At 43.9% G+C, this 18,854-nt stretch overlaps 1 protein-coding gene across 6 annotated transcripts in view; it reads left to right on the top strand.

Annotated features, from left to right (window-relative positions):
• PALM2AKAP2 (PALM2 and AKAP2 fusion) overlaps positions 1-18,854 on the top strand; it is a 351,155-nt gene that overhangs the window by 225,775 nt on the left and 106,526 nt on the right. For all 6 annotated transcript variants that reach the window (XM_081152444.1, XM_081152441.1, XM_081152445.1 and 3 more), the window contains one exon: positions 13,479-13,564. In XM_081152444.1, the coding sequence (XP_081008570.1) occupies positions 13,479-13,564 (86 nt within the window). The remainder of the gene's footprint in view (positions 1-13,478; positions 13,565-18,854) is intronic.

Here is an 18,854-nt window from a genome sequence, read left to right as displayed (position 1 = left end):
CTCAATGTGACCTGTATATACAACACATTTAAAACAGCTTACAAACTAGGAAAATCAGGCTTTGGATATTTTCAAGACTTATCATCCCAGATTGCAATGTGGAAAGAACATTGCTGAATTTATTTCTTACTTAATGAATTGGTTTTTTTCCTATGAGATGTATTCTCATGATTCAAAATGAAAATGTTATTTCAATGGTACACATTGAGACATCATTTTTAGTTTTTTTAAATTAAAAAAAAATTTCAATTACAGTTGACATACAATAGTATGTTAATTTTAGGTGTACAACATAGTGATTAGACATTTATATGACTTACAAAGTGATCACCCAATAAGCCTAGTATCCATCTGATACCATATATAGTTATTACAATATTATTCACTATATTCCCTGTGCTGTACTTTACATGCCCATGACTGTTTTTTTAAATCCTCACCCGAGGATATTTTTTCCATTGCTTTTCGGCGGGGGGGGGGGGGGGGAGCACTGATGTGAGAGAGACACATCAATTGGTTGCCTCCCACACGCACCCCTACCAGGCTGGGGATGGAGCCTGCAACCCAGGTACATGCCCTGGGCTGGACTCAAACCCAGGACCCTTCAGTCCGCAGGCTGACTCACTAACCTCTGAACCAAACTGGCTAGGGCTAGGCTTTTTTCCCTCCCATATAGAATATGCCTAATTGTCTTTGAACCCTCTCTGAGTTTTCTATTATTCCACTGCACACCTTTTCGTTAACCTGACATCTCTTTCACCTTATTGAACTGGTGAAAAGGGCATTTCATTAAAGGCAATTAAAGGTATTTTCTTGGATTATTTTTTTCCAGTTCATAGGGAACTTCCCAATATTGCAGTAATTCCCTTGGCCTTGCTTTTCTCTCAGTTTAGCTGTCAATACCACGAATAACAGAATTCGCCTTCATTAGTGACTTGAGAGAGGAATTCCAAAATAAAGGGCTATCGTCTACTGCAAAAATATTCCTGTGCCCCCCGTCAGATGTAAATTGGACAGGTTTCCTTTATGTCCAGTTTCCCCTGCTCGACCTTTACTCCGATGTTCCGGCAGATGTGGCAGCCTCTCTGACTTAGATTTTCTATTTCCCTTGTGTTTGTGCCAATTAAAGCAAGCCCCGGGCTGCACTTATGAGTTATTTTCAGAAATTCATTGTGTAAGAGATGTTGACGGCCTCCTGCACTGTTTTCCCTTAGTCTTTTTCTCTCACTTCTTGACAGTCCTGTCCTTTCTCCCCTTTGAAGTCTGTGTGTTTGGCATGTTTTGAACCAAACTTCCATGCGTTTGGGGTATTGTAATGGTCATTACATCAGGGAGAAACTTCCAAATCCCTGATGCAGAATGACTCGTTCTAGAAGCATTTCCTAAAGCACACGCCACTCCTGCTCCACGGTCATTTCTCTGCCACTTATTTTGTGCAAAAAGTTTATATTTGGGGTCTGGTGCTGTTTATTTTCTCACAGATTTTAAAGTGACGATTTCAACTCGAATGGTAATTTATAGAAACAATCTAATGAACATCTAACAAGCTATCACTATGAAGTTGGATTTTCTTAGGATCTTTGGGAGAAGCTGTATGGATATTTACAGGTCAGGATGATATACTGACCCTTTTATATTTTGCTTTTCTTCTTCATAATATGATTCAGCTTGGGATAAAATTTTTTAATCTTTGGGTTATTATTTTGATAGCTCTTCTCCAAAGCAAATTTTTATGTCAAATAATACAATCACATGGTTTCCTGCAGTTCTTTTGCTACAAGTAACAGAAAATTATATCTCAATTGGCTTAACTAATAAGGAAGCAATATAATCACCCATAGAAAGGACTCCTTGTGGTGGGGCTGCTCTGGAGTTGTTTCATTTCACAACATGGGGACATCCTCAAGGGCCCACCTTGCTCCCACGTCTCTGTTCTGCCATCATGAGGGGTTCATTCAGGTCATCAACCGGCTACCCTCATGGTCCCAAAGTGGCTGGCTGCCACAGTGTAGGCATCCACCCATCCTCGTCGATATGACAATGTTCAGTAGAAAAAGAGAGGAAAGTTTCTTCCTCATTTTGAGGAACAAGAAAAGGTTTCTCAAAGGTCCCCGTCAGGCTTCTGCTTCATTGTTCCTTCGATGTTTCATTGGCCGGTGCCTTCCCTACACAAGTCACTGCCAGGGGCACAGCATTCCTATGACTGATTTAGTGAAACACAGGGCCATGGGGAGCAGAGCAGCTTACCTGGGCCGGACAGGTTCTCTTTCACAGGATGGCCTCTGCTGCACTCCTCTTACAAGTATTCTAGATTACCCTTCCTTGTCCTGGCTAAGTTGTAAGTTGACCACGTGGGAACATAGATCAGACCTCAGCCTGTCTCCAGAGATCCCCATCCTAGTCTAAATGCTAAACCGGCACTTTAGTTAAGAATTGTTTCACTAAACAAACTCATAGACACAGAGAGAGGACTGGTGGTTGTCAGAGGGGAGAGGGGTCGGGGGACTGGGTGAAAAAGGTGAAGGGATTGAGAACAGATTGGCAGTCACAAAACAGTCATGGGGATGTAAAGCACAGCATAGGGATAGTCGATAATATTGCGATAACTGCGCATGATGCCAGGAGGGTACTGGAACTATCAGGGGAACACTTTGCAAGGTATATGATTGTCTAACCACTATGCGGCACACCTGAAACCAATAAAAAATAATATTGAAAGTAAACAGTCGTTGAAAGATGAAAATTTTTTTAAATAAAAACTTTAAAAATAAAGAAGAGTTGTTTCTCTAAGCATTCATTGAAAGGGAAAATATACCCCCCTGGCTCCCAATTATTCTTATTCTAGGATGGAAAGAACTTAGGGGGAAAAACAAACTCCTTAGCTCACTGCTACTTCCTTGGCTGTCTCCTTATGGCCTGGCTGAAGGAAGTCCTGGTGCAGGGGCGGTGGGCTGCCCTCCGTGTGTTGGCACCTGCGGGCGGCGCCTTGTGCACACACATCTCATAGGGTGCTATCAAAGCACTTTCCATAAGTGACCCCCATGTCACGATGGGCCCCGGGGGGAGCCCAGAACCCGCTCTGCAGAGTGAGTCGAAGCTGCAGCGCCGCCTTGGGAATGCCTGGAAGATGTAGCCTGCCACCAGAGCAGAAGTGGCTAAAGAGGGCAGAAGCCTCTTTCCTGTCCCCCGTAGGCCGCAGCCCAAACTCCCCGTGCTCTGGGCGTGGGAGCGTAACCGCAGTCACTGGCCTTGCCAGAAACCGCACATGGGGCAGGACACCTTGCCTTTTTGTTCATCGTGAGGTCAGGGTGTGCCCAGAATCCTGTAGTTCTCGGGTCATATTTTTACACTTGGAGAAAAAATAGAGACAATGTTGACAGGCTCTCTTTCCCTTTTCCAAATTTCCCCTCAGTGCTGAGTAATTTCTTTTCGACTAATATAGAGCTTTATCTTTGGTTAGTGAGGACATCCTCTAAGTTGAGTTCCAGAGATATGAGTTCGCCAAGGGCAATTGGGCCTTCCCTCGGGGTGAGGGGAGGGAGCCTGGGAAAGTGAGCAAGGGGAAGGACTGGCTTCCAGAGAAACATCCCTGCACCCCTGGTCGGGAAGGGCGCCAGGATATTTTTTAAATGCTGCCTTTGGCGACATCCTCTCTGTGTCCAATAGTTTTGTTTCTTCCTCTAAGCAGTTTTTCATCATAGTTTTAATCATCACCATATTTAAGACTATGAATGAAAAGGTGTCACTTTGGAGGATTTTCAGAGGTAGCAACTGCCACCCCTAATACTGGGTTGCAGTCCATCCCAAAGCCTCGTTAGCTCACATCCCAAAGTAGAAGGCACAGAGGGCGCCTTGAGGGGTGCAGCCCTGGTGGCCACTGAAGAAAGCACAAGGCTCCGTGGCTGTCCATAACCAGGCTCTGAGAGGCACTAGGGTGTGAATGGCCCAGGAACATAAACAAAGAGACGTCTCAGTTGGGACATAATCACAGCTTGAAATTCTTGAAGGCTGTTTTGTAGTAGAAGTAGACATGTGTTTGACTTCAGAAAGCTGAGCTAGGGCTGCTGGTTGCATAGAGTTCAAGTTTAGCTCAATATCAAGAAGCACATTTTGACGTGAAACTTGGTAAAAACAAAGTGGGTTATGTATTAGTTTCCATACCAAAGTACCACAAACTGGGTAGCTTAAAACAACCCAGGTTTTGCTTTGTTTCTGGGTTGAAATGTATTCTCTCACAGTTTTGGAGGCTAGAAATCCAAAATCAAGGTGTTGTCAGGGCTACGCTCTCTCTGAAGACTCTGAGGTAGATCCTTCCTGGCCTCTGTCGGCTTCCAGCAACCTCTTGGTTCGTGGCAACATAACTCCAATTTCTGCCTCTGTCTTCAGGTGGCTTTTTCTGTGCATCTGTCTTTCTTCTTTTATGGATATCAGTCATATTGGGTTGGGTCCACTCTAATGACCTCATCCTGACTTGGTTAGATCTGCAAAGAGTCTGGTTCACATATAAGGTACAGGGAGTTAGGACTTCTACATGCCCTTTTGGGAACTCAATTCAGCTCATAACAAGCTGCCTCTAAGGTAGTAACTTTCTTATCCCTGCAAATAGAATAAAATGAGTTGTTTTGCAGATGTGAATAAAGAGGTGTAAGTAGTCAATGGAGAATAGGACTAGGACTTCGGATGTCTCTTTCAACCATGACATTTCCTAATCCCATGAGTCCTCTTTAAAGGGCTCTGCTGAATCCAGGGACCACACTTGGTCCAGTCTTGGCGAAATGTCCCAGGAACAGAGTCCAGCTTCCAAAGCTCATGAACAGGAGTCCCAATCTTTACTTTTAATTCTTGCAGCACATCAGTGAAGAGCCCTTTTTCTGTTCCCCGCAGCTGCCCCTCTTGGTCTCTCTGTTTTAGTCCGTACTCTTTCCGGTGGCACGTGACAGAATCCTAATTCAAAGTAGTTTTTAAAAGAAGACTCTATTTTTTCTCAAAATTGTAAGGCTAGTAGTCGTTTTCTGATTGTAGACTCTCTTTTTCAGCTGTGCCTTCTGCTCTGCTGGCTTCCTTCTTGGAAGAGCTTTCTTTCACATGGTGGCCACCAGGGCCCCTCAGGCTTACATCTTAGCAGTTTATCAAACTCACTGGGAAAGTTCCCCTTTTCCAGCACTGTAAGGGAAGTCCCATGGCTGATTCTCATTGGGCCAACTTTGTCATCTTGCATTTGTCACATGCTTATCCTAAATTCATCATTGGGACTCTGCTCATCTCCTGAGGAGGGAAGGTGAAGAATGTAGCCCTATCTGTAGGAATGGAGGCTAGCACCCCAATGGGAAATAAGGGTGTTATTAACATAATACACAGGAATCAGTGCTAGAGAGGACAAGTAATAACTGTCCACTGTGATTCCTTAGCTCCTTCCCTCAAACCACTGGTATCTTTCAGCTATAGACAGATAGACAGACATGATGATAGATAGATAGATAGATAGATAGATAGATAGATAGATAGATAGATAGATAGATAGATGATAGATAGATAGATAGATAGATAGATAGATAATAGACAGATAGATAGATGATAGATAGATAGATAGATAGATAGATAGATAGATAGATAGATAGATAGATAGATAGATAGATAGATAGATGATAGATAGATAGATATAGATGGGTAGGTAGGTGGATGGATGGATAGATAGATGGACATGATAGATATAAATAGGTAGGTGAATGGATAGATAGATATTATCTATTAGTTAGATGGATCCATCCATCCATCTACCTGTCCATCTAAAATCTAGGCAGCTTAACACCTTTCTTTTGGTTTTCCCTTCCCCTTTCCTCTTGCCTTTCTAGCTTGTCCCTTCCTACTCATTCCCCAAAATATGAGTTATAAATGCCTCACTAATACTGATTGACAAATACCGATCTCTCCTTTAAGGACAAAGAAGGGAGAAACATGAAATCAGCCAAGACCAGATTCCTTTGGCAGCTGTGGGGAGGGAGAAAGGGAGGAACTCACAGCAATAATTTTTTGTCTCCATCATATATCAAATCACCAGAGTGATCCTGTGTCATCTCAAGTGTGGGTGCTTTAAAACTTTGCATCTGTGTCCAGGAAAGAAGTAGATAAATTTGCACATGATAGTGAAAGAAGAGTTTGGAATATAAATACTCCAATGAGAAGTTATGGATGCATCCCAAAAGTCTAGTCAAACAGTGTCTGTGTTTTAGCTTCCAGACTTCTGTAGTGGATCAAGCCAAACTCCCAATGGGCTTTTAAACTTGAGAAACATCAGGCTTGTTTGTTTTTAATCACACAAGCACTCTTGAATTGAAAAAAACACACACTAGATCATGAAATAATATTATAATTAATTGATGTCTTTTACCCTCTGCCTTCAGCATTCAGCCCCAGAGCAGCTCAGACTCAAACCCTTTAAACAAAACACCCCCCCCCACACACACACACACACAAACACACACAAACAGACTTCGAAGAGCATCTAACATCCCAGTCAAGGCTTCGGCCCCGTCTCTGGAACCCATCCTGACCACCTTCTGTTCCCCATCCTGCATCACTAGTCTTGCTTCCCCTCCCTCTCTGACTCTGGGGGGAGGCTCTGACCCCAAACTCTGCCATGGACCTGCTTCTGGGGATTACCCGCTGCCCCACACCCATCAGCTACGAGTCAGAGGCGCTCCTGTTTCATGCCTGACCCGGCGGTACGCAGGTGGATTCGTTGGTTACAGCTGCATAAACAACAGAACTTTATTTTCTCTTAGTTCTGGAGGCTCGATCAAGTCCAAGACCAAGGTGTCAGCAGGTTTGGTTTCTACTGAGACCTCTCCCCTTGGCTTGCAAATGACCATCTTCTCCATGCGTCCTCACACGGTCTTCCCTCGGTGCGCATGCACCCGTGGTGTGTCTTCGTGTGTCCAAATAACCTGGCCTGATAAGGACACCAGTCATTGGATTATGAGCGACTCTAATGGCTTCATTTTAACTTAATTGCCTCTTTAAGGACCCTATCTCCAAATGCAGTCACATTCTCAGGGACTGGGGGTTAGGGCTTTAACATTGACTCGCTGTCTCTCCACCTGTAGGCCCATAAATCTGCTACAATTTGCGAGTCAGAAACTCCCACGTGGCTAAAGGAGCTTCTACTTAAGACTAATTAAGAACTATGATAACCCTGGTCGGTGTGGCTCAGTTGGTTGTCATCCTGTGCACCGAAAGGTTACCGGTTAGATTTCCCGTCAGGGCACAGACAATCAGTGGGTTTTTTTCTGTCTCTCTCTCCCCCTTCCTCTCTCTAAAAAAATAAATTTAAAAAAAGTGCATGTGTTCTTTAAAAAAAAAAAGAACTATGAAGGGTAAGGAAGGGACCAAGTCATCACCACTATTCGTGGAAATAAAGTTAGCAGAATAAGCCTTTAGAGATGCTAATTATGATCCCAACCACATAAAGATTTCAGCACTTCTCTTTAGATCTGGATCTCTGCTCTCTCCTGGCAACACTCTTCTCAGCCACAGTTTGTGTGGCTGCGTTTTCCTAGAAGTCATTTATTTAACAGTGAAGCTGCTATGGCATCGCAGCATAAACACAATGATATTAATATCTTTTCTGGAGTACTTGCTGTGTTCCTGGCACTGAGCTGAGGAATTATGTGTATTATTTCAGTCAATTCACATCCAAATCCCGAGTTTTCTATTATTATCCTCATTTGACAGGTAAAGATTACAAATGAAGGCTGGTAAAGTTAAGTGATCATGTGGTCCTGCCAGTTTCCACAATGAGTTACTAACCAGTTTTGACCAAGTCCATTTTTTAAAAAATTAATGGCTTACATTCTATCTACTTCAAAAAGTCTTCTTCAAAAAAGAATGTGAAGTGAGATTAGTTCACAACTTTTCTGAGCCTCCTCATGAGGGACATTGAGGGAATTAAAGCAAATTGGGATTGTAGACTCAGATACCATCAGGGGCCAGACAGTTAACATTAGTGAGTGACATCAACCCACAAGCAAAACAATCAAGTTTGATGGATGAGAGCTGTCCAAGCAGCAGTCTCAGCTCTTAGCAGCTGCTGCCGTGTAGAGCTGTGAATACTGGGCTCAGTTTTTCCAAATCTTCTCATTTTTTTCCCAAGAGAAACTAGATGCTTGGATGTTCACATAAATTCTTGCGAATTTTAAATATTAGCACCTAAGTCATTTAAAAGAACAATGTCTTTCAGACTAAAGCATGTCTACAAGCTAGATGGATCCCCATTGATAACTTCTGATGATTGCCTAAGAACCTTCCTGAACTTTCCAGGGCATTCTTTTTAAAATATTCTTTCCTGTACACTTCTACGTGATTCGGTTGGGTTTTCTGAATGGCTGGGTGAGCTCCCACCAGGTCACCTGACACCACCACAGCCCCCCCACAAGGGGAGGGGAGGAAGCTGTGCTGGCAGAACTCCCAGAACTCAGGGAGGAAATGTCACATCCTGACCACCTATGGGGGAAGGCCCCATACAGTGAGGAGAGAGGCAGTGCTAGAAATCAGATTGCCAGAGAGAAAACCGCCTCCCAGCCGGCCAGCTCTTCGAGGGTTGGGACCAGATCCTTCCATCTGGGTGTTGCCAGCCCAAGGACAGTGCCTGGCACACAGCAGAAATGCAAGGAATGAGGTCGAGGTGGGGAACGATGTGACCAAAGTTACTTTTCTGAAAAATGACAATGGTGATGATATAGAAGAGAGAGAGGAGCTGGGGGACCATGCCTCAGAGGGCTGGAGCTGACAATGAGGCTGGAGGGGAAAGGTCTGGTGGGAAAGGCTTGGGAGAAACCACCTTCTTCCTGCCTCCAAGGACCTTAAATACTAAGCCTGTCATCATCTGTTCTTTTAATTATTAAAACAGTGCAAGATGGTATTTTTTAATGTATTCTTTTAAAGAATAGTTTATTGATTTTTAGAAAGAGGAAGGGAGGAGAAACATGGATGTGAGAGTGTAACACCGATAACCATGGATGTGAGAGAGTAACACCGATCGGCCGCCTCCTCCACGCCCCCTACTGGGGACGGAGCCTGCAACCCGAGCATGTGCCCTGATGGGGATTCTAACCAGCGGCCTTTCAGTGCGAGGGACAGTGCTCCAACCAACTGAGCCGCACTCGCCAGGGAGGGTTTTTATTTAATTTTATATCACACTGTTCAGGGATAAATGTCAAATGTCTTTCCAGCCTAGGAAAATCAGGCTGAATAATTCAGATGTTGTAGAGAATGTAACAGAATCCTTATTGGACTTGAGGAGGAGCCCCAGTAAGTGGTATTATCTTCAGATTAATTCTGAGAGTAAACCAGGTTGTAAGCTGTTGGTTCTCTAACCTCTGCGTAGGGAACCTGTTTGTGAACAGCCCCTCAAGTTCGCAGCAGGTAGAGTGGTTGCCTAAAAAGGCTTTAATTTCTGAGGAATGGCTCAGGCCAGCCCAAAGAAGGCATTTGCAAAACTGGTTTGGGCCTCAAGGGTCTCGTGCCACTCATTTTAAAAGCTGTCCCGTGGTCCTTTTGTGCTCCCATTTTCACGCAGATGGAGTCGGTTCCGCCTTCACATAAGGAAGGGTGCTTGAGATGCACCTTGGAGGGTAGAGCTGGAAGCGAGACACCCAGTTACCGACCTGCTCTCAGATGCTGTGACAGAGAAAGGGTCATTCTCCTTAAAGGAAGGCCCTACTCTCCAGAGCATCCAGTGAATGGTAGCTGAGAAACTGTTGCAGCTTCATGGCCCGGTACACACACATGTGTGTATGCACACATGGGTGATGCACGTGTGCACATGTGGGTCTGCTTGTGTGTGCGTGCAGTGCTTACATAGAGCATATGCATGCGACGAGCAGGCCCATGCTTGCACATATCGTCTCAGCCCCAGGAGGGGTGTTCCTTCTCGCCCCCCGGTGCAGGGCCTGCTGGTGGGCCGCGGGGACCAGCAACAGCACGTTGCAGCGCGAACACTGCCGCCGAAAAGCTTTCCCCAAGCCCCGGGTCTGCTATTGCTCGTTGTGCGTTCTTGGGCAAGTTCTTTCCCTCTCTGAGCCTCGCTTTGGCTGTCTGGACACTGAGGATAAAAGTAGCGCTTACTTCATTTGTGATATTTTTAATATTAGTGAAAAAATCGGTTAAATAGAACACAACAAAGAGCACATATGAAGCGCTCAAGAAATGATAGGTGCCACTAGTGTCCTTCTCATCACCGTCATCGCCATCGCCATCGTCACCGTCACCGTCACCGCCATCGCCATGCCTCCTTAGCCGGTGCCTGCGGGAGAGTCGGGTAGAAGCAGCAAGCTGTTTTCCAGCCCAGTGCGCGATGCGTTTCCCCACCCTCCCCCTGCACGCTGCTTCTCCGATCACCCGGTCTGTCCCCAGTTTTTTGGGGTGTCTAAACCCAAGGTGGAGCTCAGAGGCACTAGGTGCTTTGCAGTCTTAATCTTCTTCCACCTTCCAAAATTTCTGCTGCTCAGGGCACCCTCTGCAGAACTAGGTTGTCCTGGGATCCCACAGAAAGGAGACTTGCCTATCCTAGTTGCCACAGCCCTGTAAACCCTTGGCAAATGTTTGCTGAGCTGCACTGGATGGGGGTCAGTGCCCGCCGTGGCTCTCCTCTCTCTCTCTCTCTCTCTCTAGGGGCCTCACCATAAAACCTTTAATCATCTGTGTATTGTGAGTTTGAATTGGGACTGCCGGGAAGAAAATTTCCCTTCTGGGAACAGAATCCTTGAGCTTTCTGTTCTCTTATCTCTGAAAACCAGAAATGCTAATCTTCTGAGTGGTAGTAAGGTTATTGATTAAGCAAATAGCCTCTGAGGTCAGAGTGCTTGGATTAAGTATTGGTTCCATTTTTTAGTGGTTCCATTTTAATTTTGTTAAGCCTCAGTTTTCTCCTCTGTAAAGTGGGGCTAATATTGTACCTGCCTCGTGTACCTGTATTGCACGAGGGTTGAATGAGATGGTACATATGAAGACATAGACCTCGATCTACAGTTTGTCCTCAGCACAGTCTGGCTGTCAAGACTGCCATCACTGTGGCTATGTCGGTGGGGAGAGCAACGGGGTTGAGAAGGCATGGGGGACACACTTGGCAAGATATTGAGGTTCTTCTTTGTCATCTTGAGCAACCTGAACATCTACCACTCAGAGGCACCCAGAGAGGCTTCCCTTACTCAGTGACATGTATGTGGGGGAGGGGAAATGACCTCTGGGTGGGGTTGGGAAAAATAACTTGTCATCCAAGGGTGGACCTCTCTCTTTCCCAATGAGCTCATCTCAGGAAGAGGGGCCAAGAGAGGGGGAAATGCCCCTGCCACCATTGCTTCTAGAGGCCCCAGGGCCTGGCCTCACATCTGTGCCAAGGAAGAGAAGGCTGGGGCTCAGGGATAGGGATGAGCCACCACCTGCAGTGGGGCGGGCTGGGGTGGGGTGACATCCTGCTCTACTCCTCCAAACCCCAGGGCAGGGCTTCCCATCCCGAGGAAGCAGCCCCATCAGCTTATCCTTGGGTGGGGTTTCCCAGAGCCAAGTGTGTAAAGGCAAATCATTGTTCTGCAGTTCCGCTGAGTTTTAATGACCACCCCGCTGAGAACTCCTCCAAGAACAAAGTGAGATTTTTTGAAATCACAGAGTCAAAGGCAATGAAAAGGAAAAGAAATATCTGGGCAAGTCTCAATTTGGAGACACTCAGCAGAGACTTGGACGAGGAAGGGAGCTAAGATGTGCTGGGAACCAGACCCTCACCCCACTCTTTTCATTGTGATCAAGCAAAATGATTTCACAATGGGTCTATCTTTTGTCTGTAAAATGGGTTTGATAGAATGTGGGCCCCAGGAAGAGCTTTGGTCTTGGAAATCTGGCAGTGTAGTCTCTTTTGTTCCCAGCTTACCAGCTACTTTCTATGGGACCTTGGCACATTCTTTTCCATCTCAGGTCCTTGGCTCTCTCTCTGGAACATGAAAGGCTGGGCTCCAGACTTCTTGCAGTTCTATGGCTGGGTCTAGGTCAATGGGCCAATGGGGGTTGAGGCAGAGGTGTGATGAGAAAGAGAATAGCCAGGATAGATAGGAAGGTTGGCCACATCTGAGAAGTCTTTACCCAAATCCTTGAAAGTAAAAGATACACTCCTAGTTGTTGAAGGCCCTGCACTGTCCTCTCTTCCCTCCTTAAGCCACGCTACATAGGTCATCATCTGGGATTTTTTCTCCCCAGTCTGTTTGTGGCTCAACTCTTCATAAGACGGTGCATTCCAGCTGCCCGATCAATATTTGTCTATACTGCATAGTGTGCACCACTGTGAGTACAGTTTTCAACCGTCGCAATCAATCCCCTTTACCCATTCGCCCTGCCCACAACCCCCCTGGTAACCTCCAATCTGTTCTCTGAATGTATGAGTTTGTTTTGTTTTGTTTTCACATTTGTTTTGTTTGTCTCATTTTAGAGTCCAAATTTAAATGAAATTATATGGCATTTGTCTTTCTCTGTCTGACTTATTTCACTTAGCACAATACCTTCAAGGCCTATCCATGTCGTCACAAATGGCAAGATTTCTTTCTTTTTTAATGGCTGAGTAGTTATATCATATCTTCCTTATCTATTCATCCATCAATGGGCACTTAGATTGTTTCTATATCTTGGCTATTATAGGTCAAATTGCAATAAATCTATGTTTTTAAATATATATTTGTCTTTACTTCAAACTTCTCACTAATATAGATCATTCCACCTCTGTTCACACATATCATTGCATCCAAATTAATGTAGCTTTACTATAGTCTATTCTTAGGTATTTCAAAATACCATCCCTTGACCTTTTTCTTGAAGTTGGAGAGAGCAAAATCTTGTGTCTTGACAAATACTCACTTTTGGAGAAAGTCTGACAGCTTAAAAAAAAAAAAAAAAGGAACACTAAGATTTATCAAGACTTAGAGAGGAAGTATATGTAGATTTTAAAAGTGAGTGTGAAAGCTCGGTTACTTCCAGTAGGTGTGTGGAATGTAGGACAATGAAGAATCTGGAATTGTTTCTGTTGGGTGTTGAATTAGGTTCAGATGTGCATTTTCTGTGTTCTGGGACTCACTCTGAGCCCTAAGTAAGACATCAGTGTGAGGCCTGGATTCTGGAGGAACTCGTTCCAAGCTCTTCCTTACCCTGGGCTAAGAATAGAACTGTCTATAAGATACAGGGTTTAGACAGTGGACTCCAGAGTTGGAGGTCAAGTATAAACAAAGTATGAGCTGACTGCCCACGCTTCTGAAAGGAAGCTTTCCCTGTGGTAACTGCCAAACAGCTAAAGTGCTAGGGTACCACTGCCAGGCAGGTAAGGTGCTGGGGATGGTCATCTGTTTATTTACAAGTCACATGGGATTGGAACCTGCAAAATGACAGGTGTGTCTGTGCCAGCTGCTTGCACTTGGGTCCAATGCCACTGTTCTGTTATTTTTCAGGAGTTGGGTGGGAGAGTGTGCTGCTGAAGGGCGATGAGGCAGCCTCGGATGCCACAGAAGCACCCAGCACAGACATGACGGTCAAGGTAAGGCATCCTTTCTCTAATCTGATTCTCAAAGTGTGTCTTTAGAGGAAAGTGAGCCTGCGTGGACTTCTAGGGGTAAAATGAGCACAGCCCCCCCACCTGCCTCCATCTCTCTGTTCACTGAAGCTTCAGCAAGTCACCCAGATATGAGATTTCCCGATGTGGGATCTGGATTAGGAAACCGCTTGAAAGCTAGAATCCAAGATGTGATTTCCAATGAGCCTGTGGTAGGGTCTCCAGTGAACATCTACGTGTAGGTTGTCTGCAGGTGACTACCCCCATGGGCACAGTACAGCAAATCAGAAAATTCCGAGCTGAGAAACTGAGCCCCACTGTGCATTGTGAAGAAAGGTCAGAGAGGCATAAAGTGACTTTGATCTTGACTCAAGATTTCCACTGATGTCAGCGGGAAGGCGGCACATGGCCCACTCCAGCTGGAACACTGATGGCCAAAGGTTACCAGATGAGTCATCTGGAAGTCAACCTAATTATCACCATTCAAATTAAATGCATGCATTTGTAATCATTGCCTCAATTAAGGAATCCATAGCAAAACTGATTAGACTCAACCACTTCCCCTCTGTTACTGGATTAGACACAAAGGAACAGTCCCCTCTCTTGGAATCCTGGTTCTGTTTCAGTTAACAAAGGCTGGGGTGGGAGGGCTTGCTAACATTTTTGCTTGAGTGATTAGAATTTAAATATACGTCACTTATGAATTTTTCTCTGCAAAACAAAAAATAATGTCTTTTTTTATATTTGAGATATAACTGGAGATATTTCAATCCTGGTTTTACTAGTAGAGGTTGGACCAAAGAATATATAGGATAAATTTATTGAAGCTCTCCTTTGTAATGTGAAAGCTGAACTTAATGTTATCTATGTTAAAAATGTTAGAGCAAGCAAACAAATATACCACAGTGAAATGAAGTGAAAAGTGGGTAGTAGTAGCCTCATTGGTCAAAAAGTCAACCACTGATCAAAGTAAGTGTCCAGTACTGAAAGTGTGTGATTGTGTTTAGCAGAATTTGCAAGACACTAATATAAATTCCAGTGATGTGTTGGTGTTTCCTTGGCTTTGATGGCAAAGACTGAGAAGCTTAAGAAATCTATGGATAGAAAGGGATGGGTGCTGATAGTAAAACTTGATGGATTTGAGGTGCTATTTTGGAATGTCATCATTTTAACAATTAGTTTCTTAGCTGTCATTTTAAGAATTTGTTTCTGGCATCATTTTAAGAAGGAGTTTCATTTTAAATGAAGACATGTAAAGGATCAGAAAGACTGGAGTTTTTTTTTAATAAACACAATGGCATAACCTGATAGAAGCAAGTCTTACCCAAGCTCTCTTTTACACGGTTGCTACTTAACCAGTCTACTTATCCTTGGTACCAGGATCTTGGCTGAAGTTTTATTTGGGTCTATCCAGTGTAGATGTCATTCTCATGTTCTCCTCTTTTAATGAATACCTGGGAATTTTTTATAAGAACAGAGAATTTTTAGTTTACAAGAATTGAACCCACTGTGAAGGATGAACACCGTACACTTTAACAAGTTAGGCAAAATAGAAAGATATTTAAATACAGTAATACATTTCTACAAATATTACTAAGTTTCTCTATTAATGCCAGTCTCTTCTCACTAAAGAATTTGTGAAACCTGTAGGTGGATATACCTTAGGGAAATGCTTCTGTTTAGGTCTTCTTCATTAGTTTCCCAATTAATCAGCAGTCATCAATGTTTTTTCTTTAGTATCATGCTGTTCCCCACCCCACACTGCTTTCTGTATCCATCCTGTCCTTCTATCCCTCTTAAGGACTATTTTTGCTGTGTCTAAAAGTGCCTGATGTTCGTTAATTAACTACAGGCTCCTCATATATTTATGTCTCTACAGCTATTTCTGTTTCTAATAGCTACTTCACATACCCTCGTAATATTGGCTATTCCTGCTATATTCTTGTGGCCCTGGAAAAACGAAACATTCTGTTAAAACATTAATCACAATAAAACCTGATTCATTGACACTTCCTTCCCAAAGGGAAGAGCAGCAGAAATCACTAAAGCAGCTTGGTTTTCTCTATACCATTCTTCTTGTGAGAGATGGGTCTATCTTAGTGCTTAAAATGTTTTCATCTGAAAAAGGTACAGAATTTTTTGCAATGTCATAATGGTCTAAATGTGGGGGTTTGTTTTCATATTATGTGTATCCTTTTAATGCTATGTCTTATTTTGAAATGACAAAGTCATGCTTCTAAAAGTGTGCATGACTCACATGAGTGAATTTGTTCATAAACAAACTCCTGTCGTTCTGAGGGACCTTAGACTAAGAGCATTTATATTAAAACACCCTCTGAATATACTGATGTAATGTAAGTAGGAGCATCAGATGGGCCCGAGAAACAATTTTAAATCACTCAGTAGAACAGGTGGAATTGTGAACCCCTTCCTCCCCCCCAAAATGATACGTCCCAAGTCCCAAACCCTGGTACCTGTGAATATGGCCTTGTTGGGAACAGGGGCTTTGCAGATGTAATTAAGTTAAGACTCTCAAGATGAGATCATCCTGGATGAACCGGTGAGACCTAAGTTCAGGGACACATGTCCTCATAAGAGACAGGAGAAGAGGAAACACGTGGAGAAGGCCGTGTGAGGAGATCAGGCGGAGGTTGGAGTCATGTGCAGGCACAAACCGCAGAACACCCAGAGCCCCCAGAAGCCGGGAGGGCAGGAAGGTCCTCTCCTAGAGCCTTCGGAGGCAGCATGGCTCTGCCAACACCTTGATTTTGGATTTCTGGCCTCCAGAATTGTGAGAAAGTAAATTTCTGTTGTTTTAAGCCACCAAATTTGTGGTCATTTGTTCTGGCAGCCACAGGCTAATATACTCAGATCTACCAAGAATTATTCTTACACTTTTTTTTTTTTTTTTAATGTATCTTTATTGATTTCAGAGAGAGGAAGGGAGAAGCAGAGAAAGAGATAGAAACATCAGTGATGAGAGAGTCATTGATCGGCTGCCTCCTGCACACCCGACTGGGGATCGAGCCCGCAACCCGGGCATGTGCCCTGACCGGGAATCGAACCCCGATCTCCTGGATCCTAGGCCGACGCCCAACCGCTGAGCCCCGCCCGGCGGGCCCTGCTCTTCTTGCCATCCAGCCTCCCCTGCTAGAGCGTAGTTTCTAAAGGACCTGCATGCCCGCACCGAGCGAGCAGCTAGTGCATCGTGTCAGTAGTTGCTGAATGAACAAATGGAGACCAAGCTTTAGACTGCGGTTACGCTGGACCCCTGGCCTTCCTCGGACCCACCCCTGTGTCCTCACCGCAGGGCCTTTCTCTTGTGGTTTCCTTCCCACTCACCCCTCATATGCCACTTGCCTCAGTGTTTTTTCACTTGTTAGATCCTCTAAATTACAGTTCATTTTTTAACCATTCCTTTCTTTAAAAACACAACTCAATTGAGGTCTATTAACTACATACCATGAAATTCACACTTTTAAGTGTACAATTCAAAAATTTTTAGCAAATTTACCAACCCTCACCCTAATCCAGTTTATAACAATTTTCTCACTCCAATAAAGTCCCTCATTCACTATTACAGTTAATCTCTGTTCGCATCTCCAATCCCAAGCAAATACTAACCTATTTTCTGTCTTTATAGATTTGCCTGTTCTGGACATCTCATTTAAGTGGAATCTTATAACATGTGGTCTTTTGTGTCTGGCTTTTTTCACTTAGTTTAGTGTTTTTGAGGTTCATCTGTGATATAGCTTCTATCAGTATTTCATTCCTTTTAGTGCTAAATAATATTTCATTTAATGGATCTACCATCTCCTGGGTAGAAATTATATGATTTGGCTGACAAATACACCAACTACATTCCAAATGCTATCTTTACCTTGCCCTTTTATTTTATATGAAGAGACTAAAAACTAAGTATTTGCAAAAAGGAGCACAGAAAATTCTAGTACATTAGAATATTTTTCAGAAAGAAGTCTTGTACTTATTTACGTTGTTAAAACATAAACTGAGACATATGAAAATTGTTAAGAGTTTAACAAAAACCATTTGGAATTGAGCTGTGCCAAATTAGAAGTGGTTAGGAGTGCTCAGTGAACAGAAGTTCAGGGGGAGACCTTTTTTGGGGGGAGAAGATAAAAACTTTTCATTTCCAAAAATTCTTCACATTGTGAGTTAGACAGTTTCTCACCCCCACCTCACCTGCCAGGAATGGGTATTTAACACATAGGGTACAGGGATAAATAATCCTGTTTGCCGTGGAGGCCATGGAGGTGTCTTCTGTGGAGGTCACTTTTCCAAAGTCAGCATAGAAGCTGGAGATGAAGTGTCATCAAATGACCCTCAAAGATCCTTCCAGACTTTATGCCCTTGGCAATTCAGAGCCCGTTTGGAGACTCATAGGCCAGTTTTTGTATTTTAGCGGCAGCCTCCTACCCACTCCTACCCAACCCCCTCAGGGTTGCACTGTTCCTGACCCTCCTTGCTTTTGTTTTTCTTAATGTCCTTGCCATTAAGAGGCAGTTTGTTGGTGGGGAGAGACGTTTACAGAGAAAAAGCAGAAGCAAAGAAAGGCTGCAGCTATGATTGATGGTTGTAGCTTGAAGCCTAGTTGGCCCTTTGTGATCTGTTGTCCTTAGTGCTTTGATTTTGTAACCTGGAGGCATTTATAGGCTTAGATTTGGTTTGTTTCTGTAGGTCATTACGGCATTAGAGCCACCACCATCTAATGGCCTCCTTGTTTAATTAATATAACAGCATATATAATATTTCTCATTTGAGTATAGGCGAGAAACAAGGTGGGTACCATTGAGAGAAGTTGGAGATTCTGGCAGTAAAACCAGTTGAAAGGGACACGTTTCCTAATCGAGGACATGGACAAGCCACATTCAAAAGGATGTTGCTTCTCTGTGTGTAAAACTTACTTCTGGGAGAGAGGTTGTCCTTCTGGGAGGGCAGATGTTTTCCCTTACACGAGGGGAAAGCATTTAGACGGTTCCGGCGGTGAACGGAGGCCACAGGTGACAGCTTTGTTTGGAGGTCGCTTTTACGAAACCGCTTGGCTGAGGGCCTTTTGTTGCGAGCAGTGTTGAGCCGGTTGTCCTTTGTATTTGACGATGACGATGTTGAGAATTGTTTTGTGCAGCGGCTCTGGACAAAAGGACACATTTGGGACCAGAATTCCTTTCCGCATTGAGTACGTACATAAAGCTGGCTCTGAAATATTTTATTGTAGATTTTTTTTAATCCTTGAAACTATTTAGAATAGTGGATC

Source organism: Miniopterus schreibersii, assembly GCF_964146895.1.
Source record: "Miniopterus schreibersii genome assembly, chromosome: 11".
Lineage (NCBI taxonomy): Eukaryota > Metazoa > Chordata > Mammalia > Chiroptera > Miniopteridae > Miniopterus > Miniopterus schreibersii.
The sequence above is the reverse complement of the archived record's forward strand: the minus strand, read 5'-3'. Positions and strand labels throughout refer to the sequence as shown.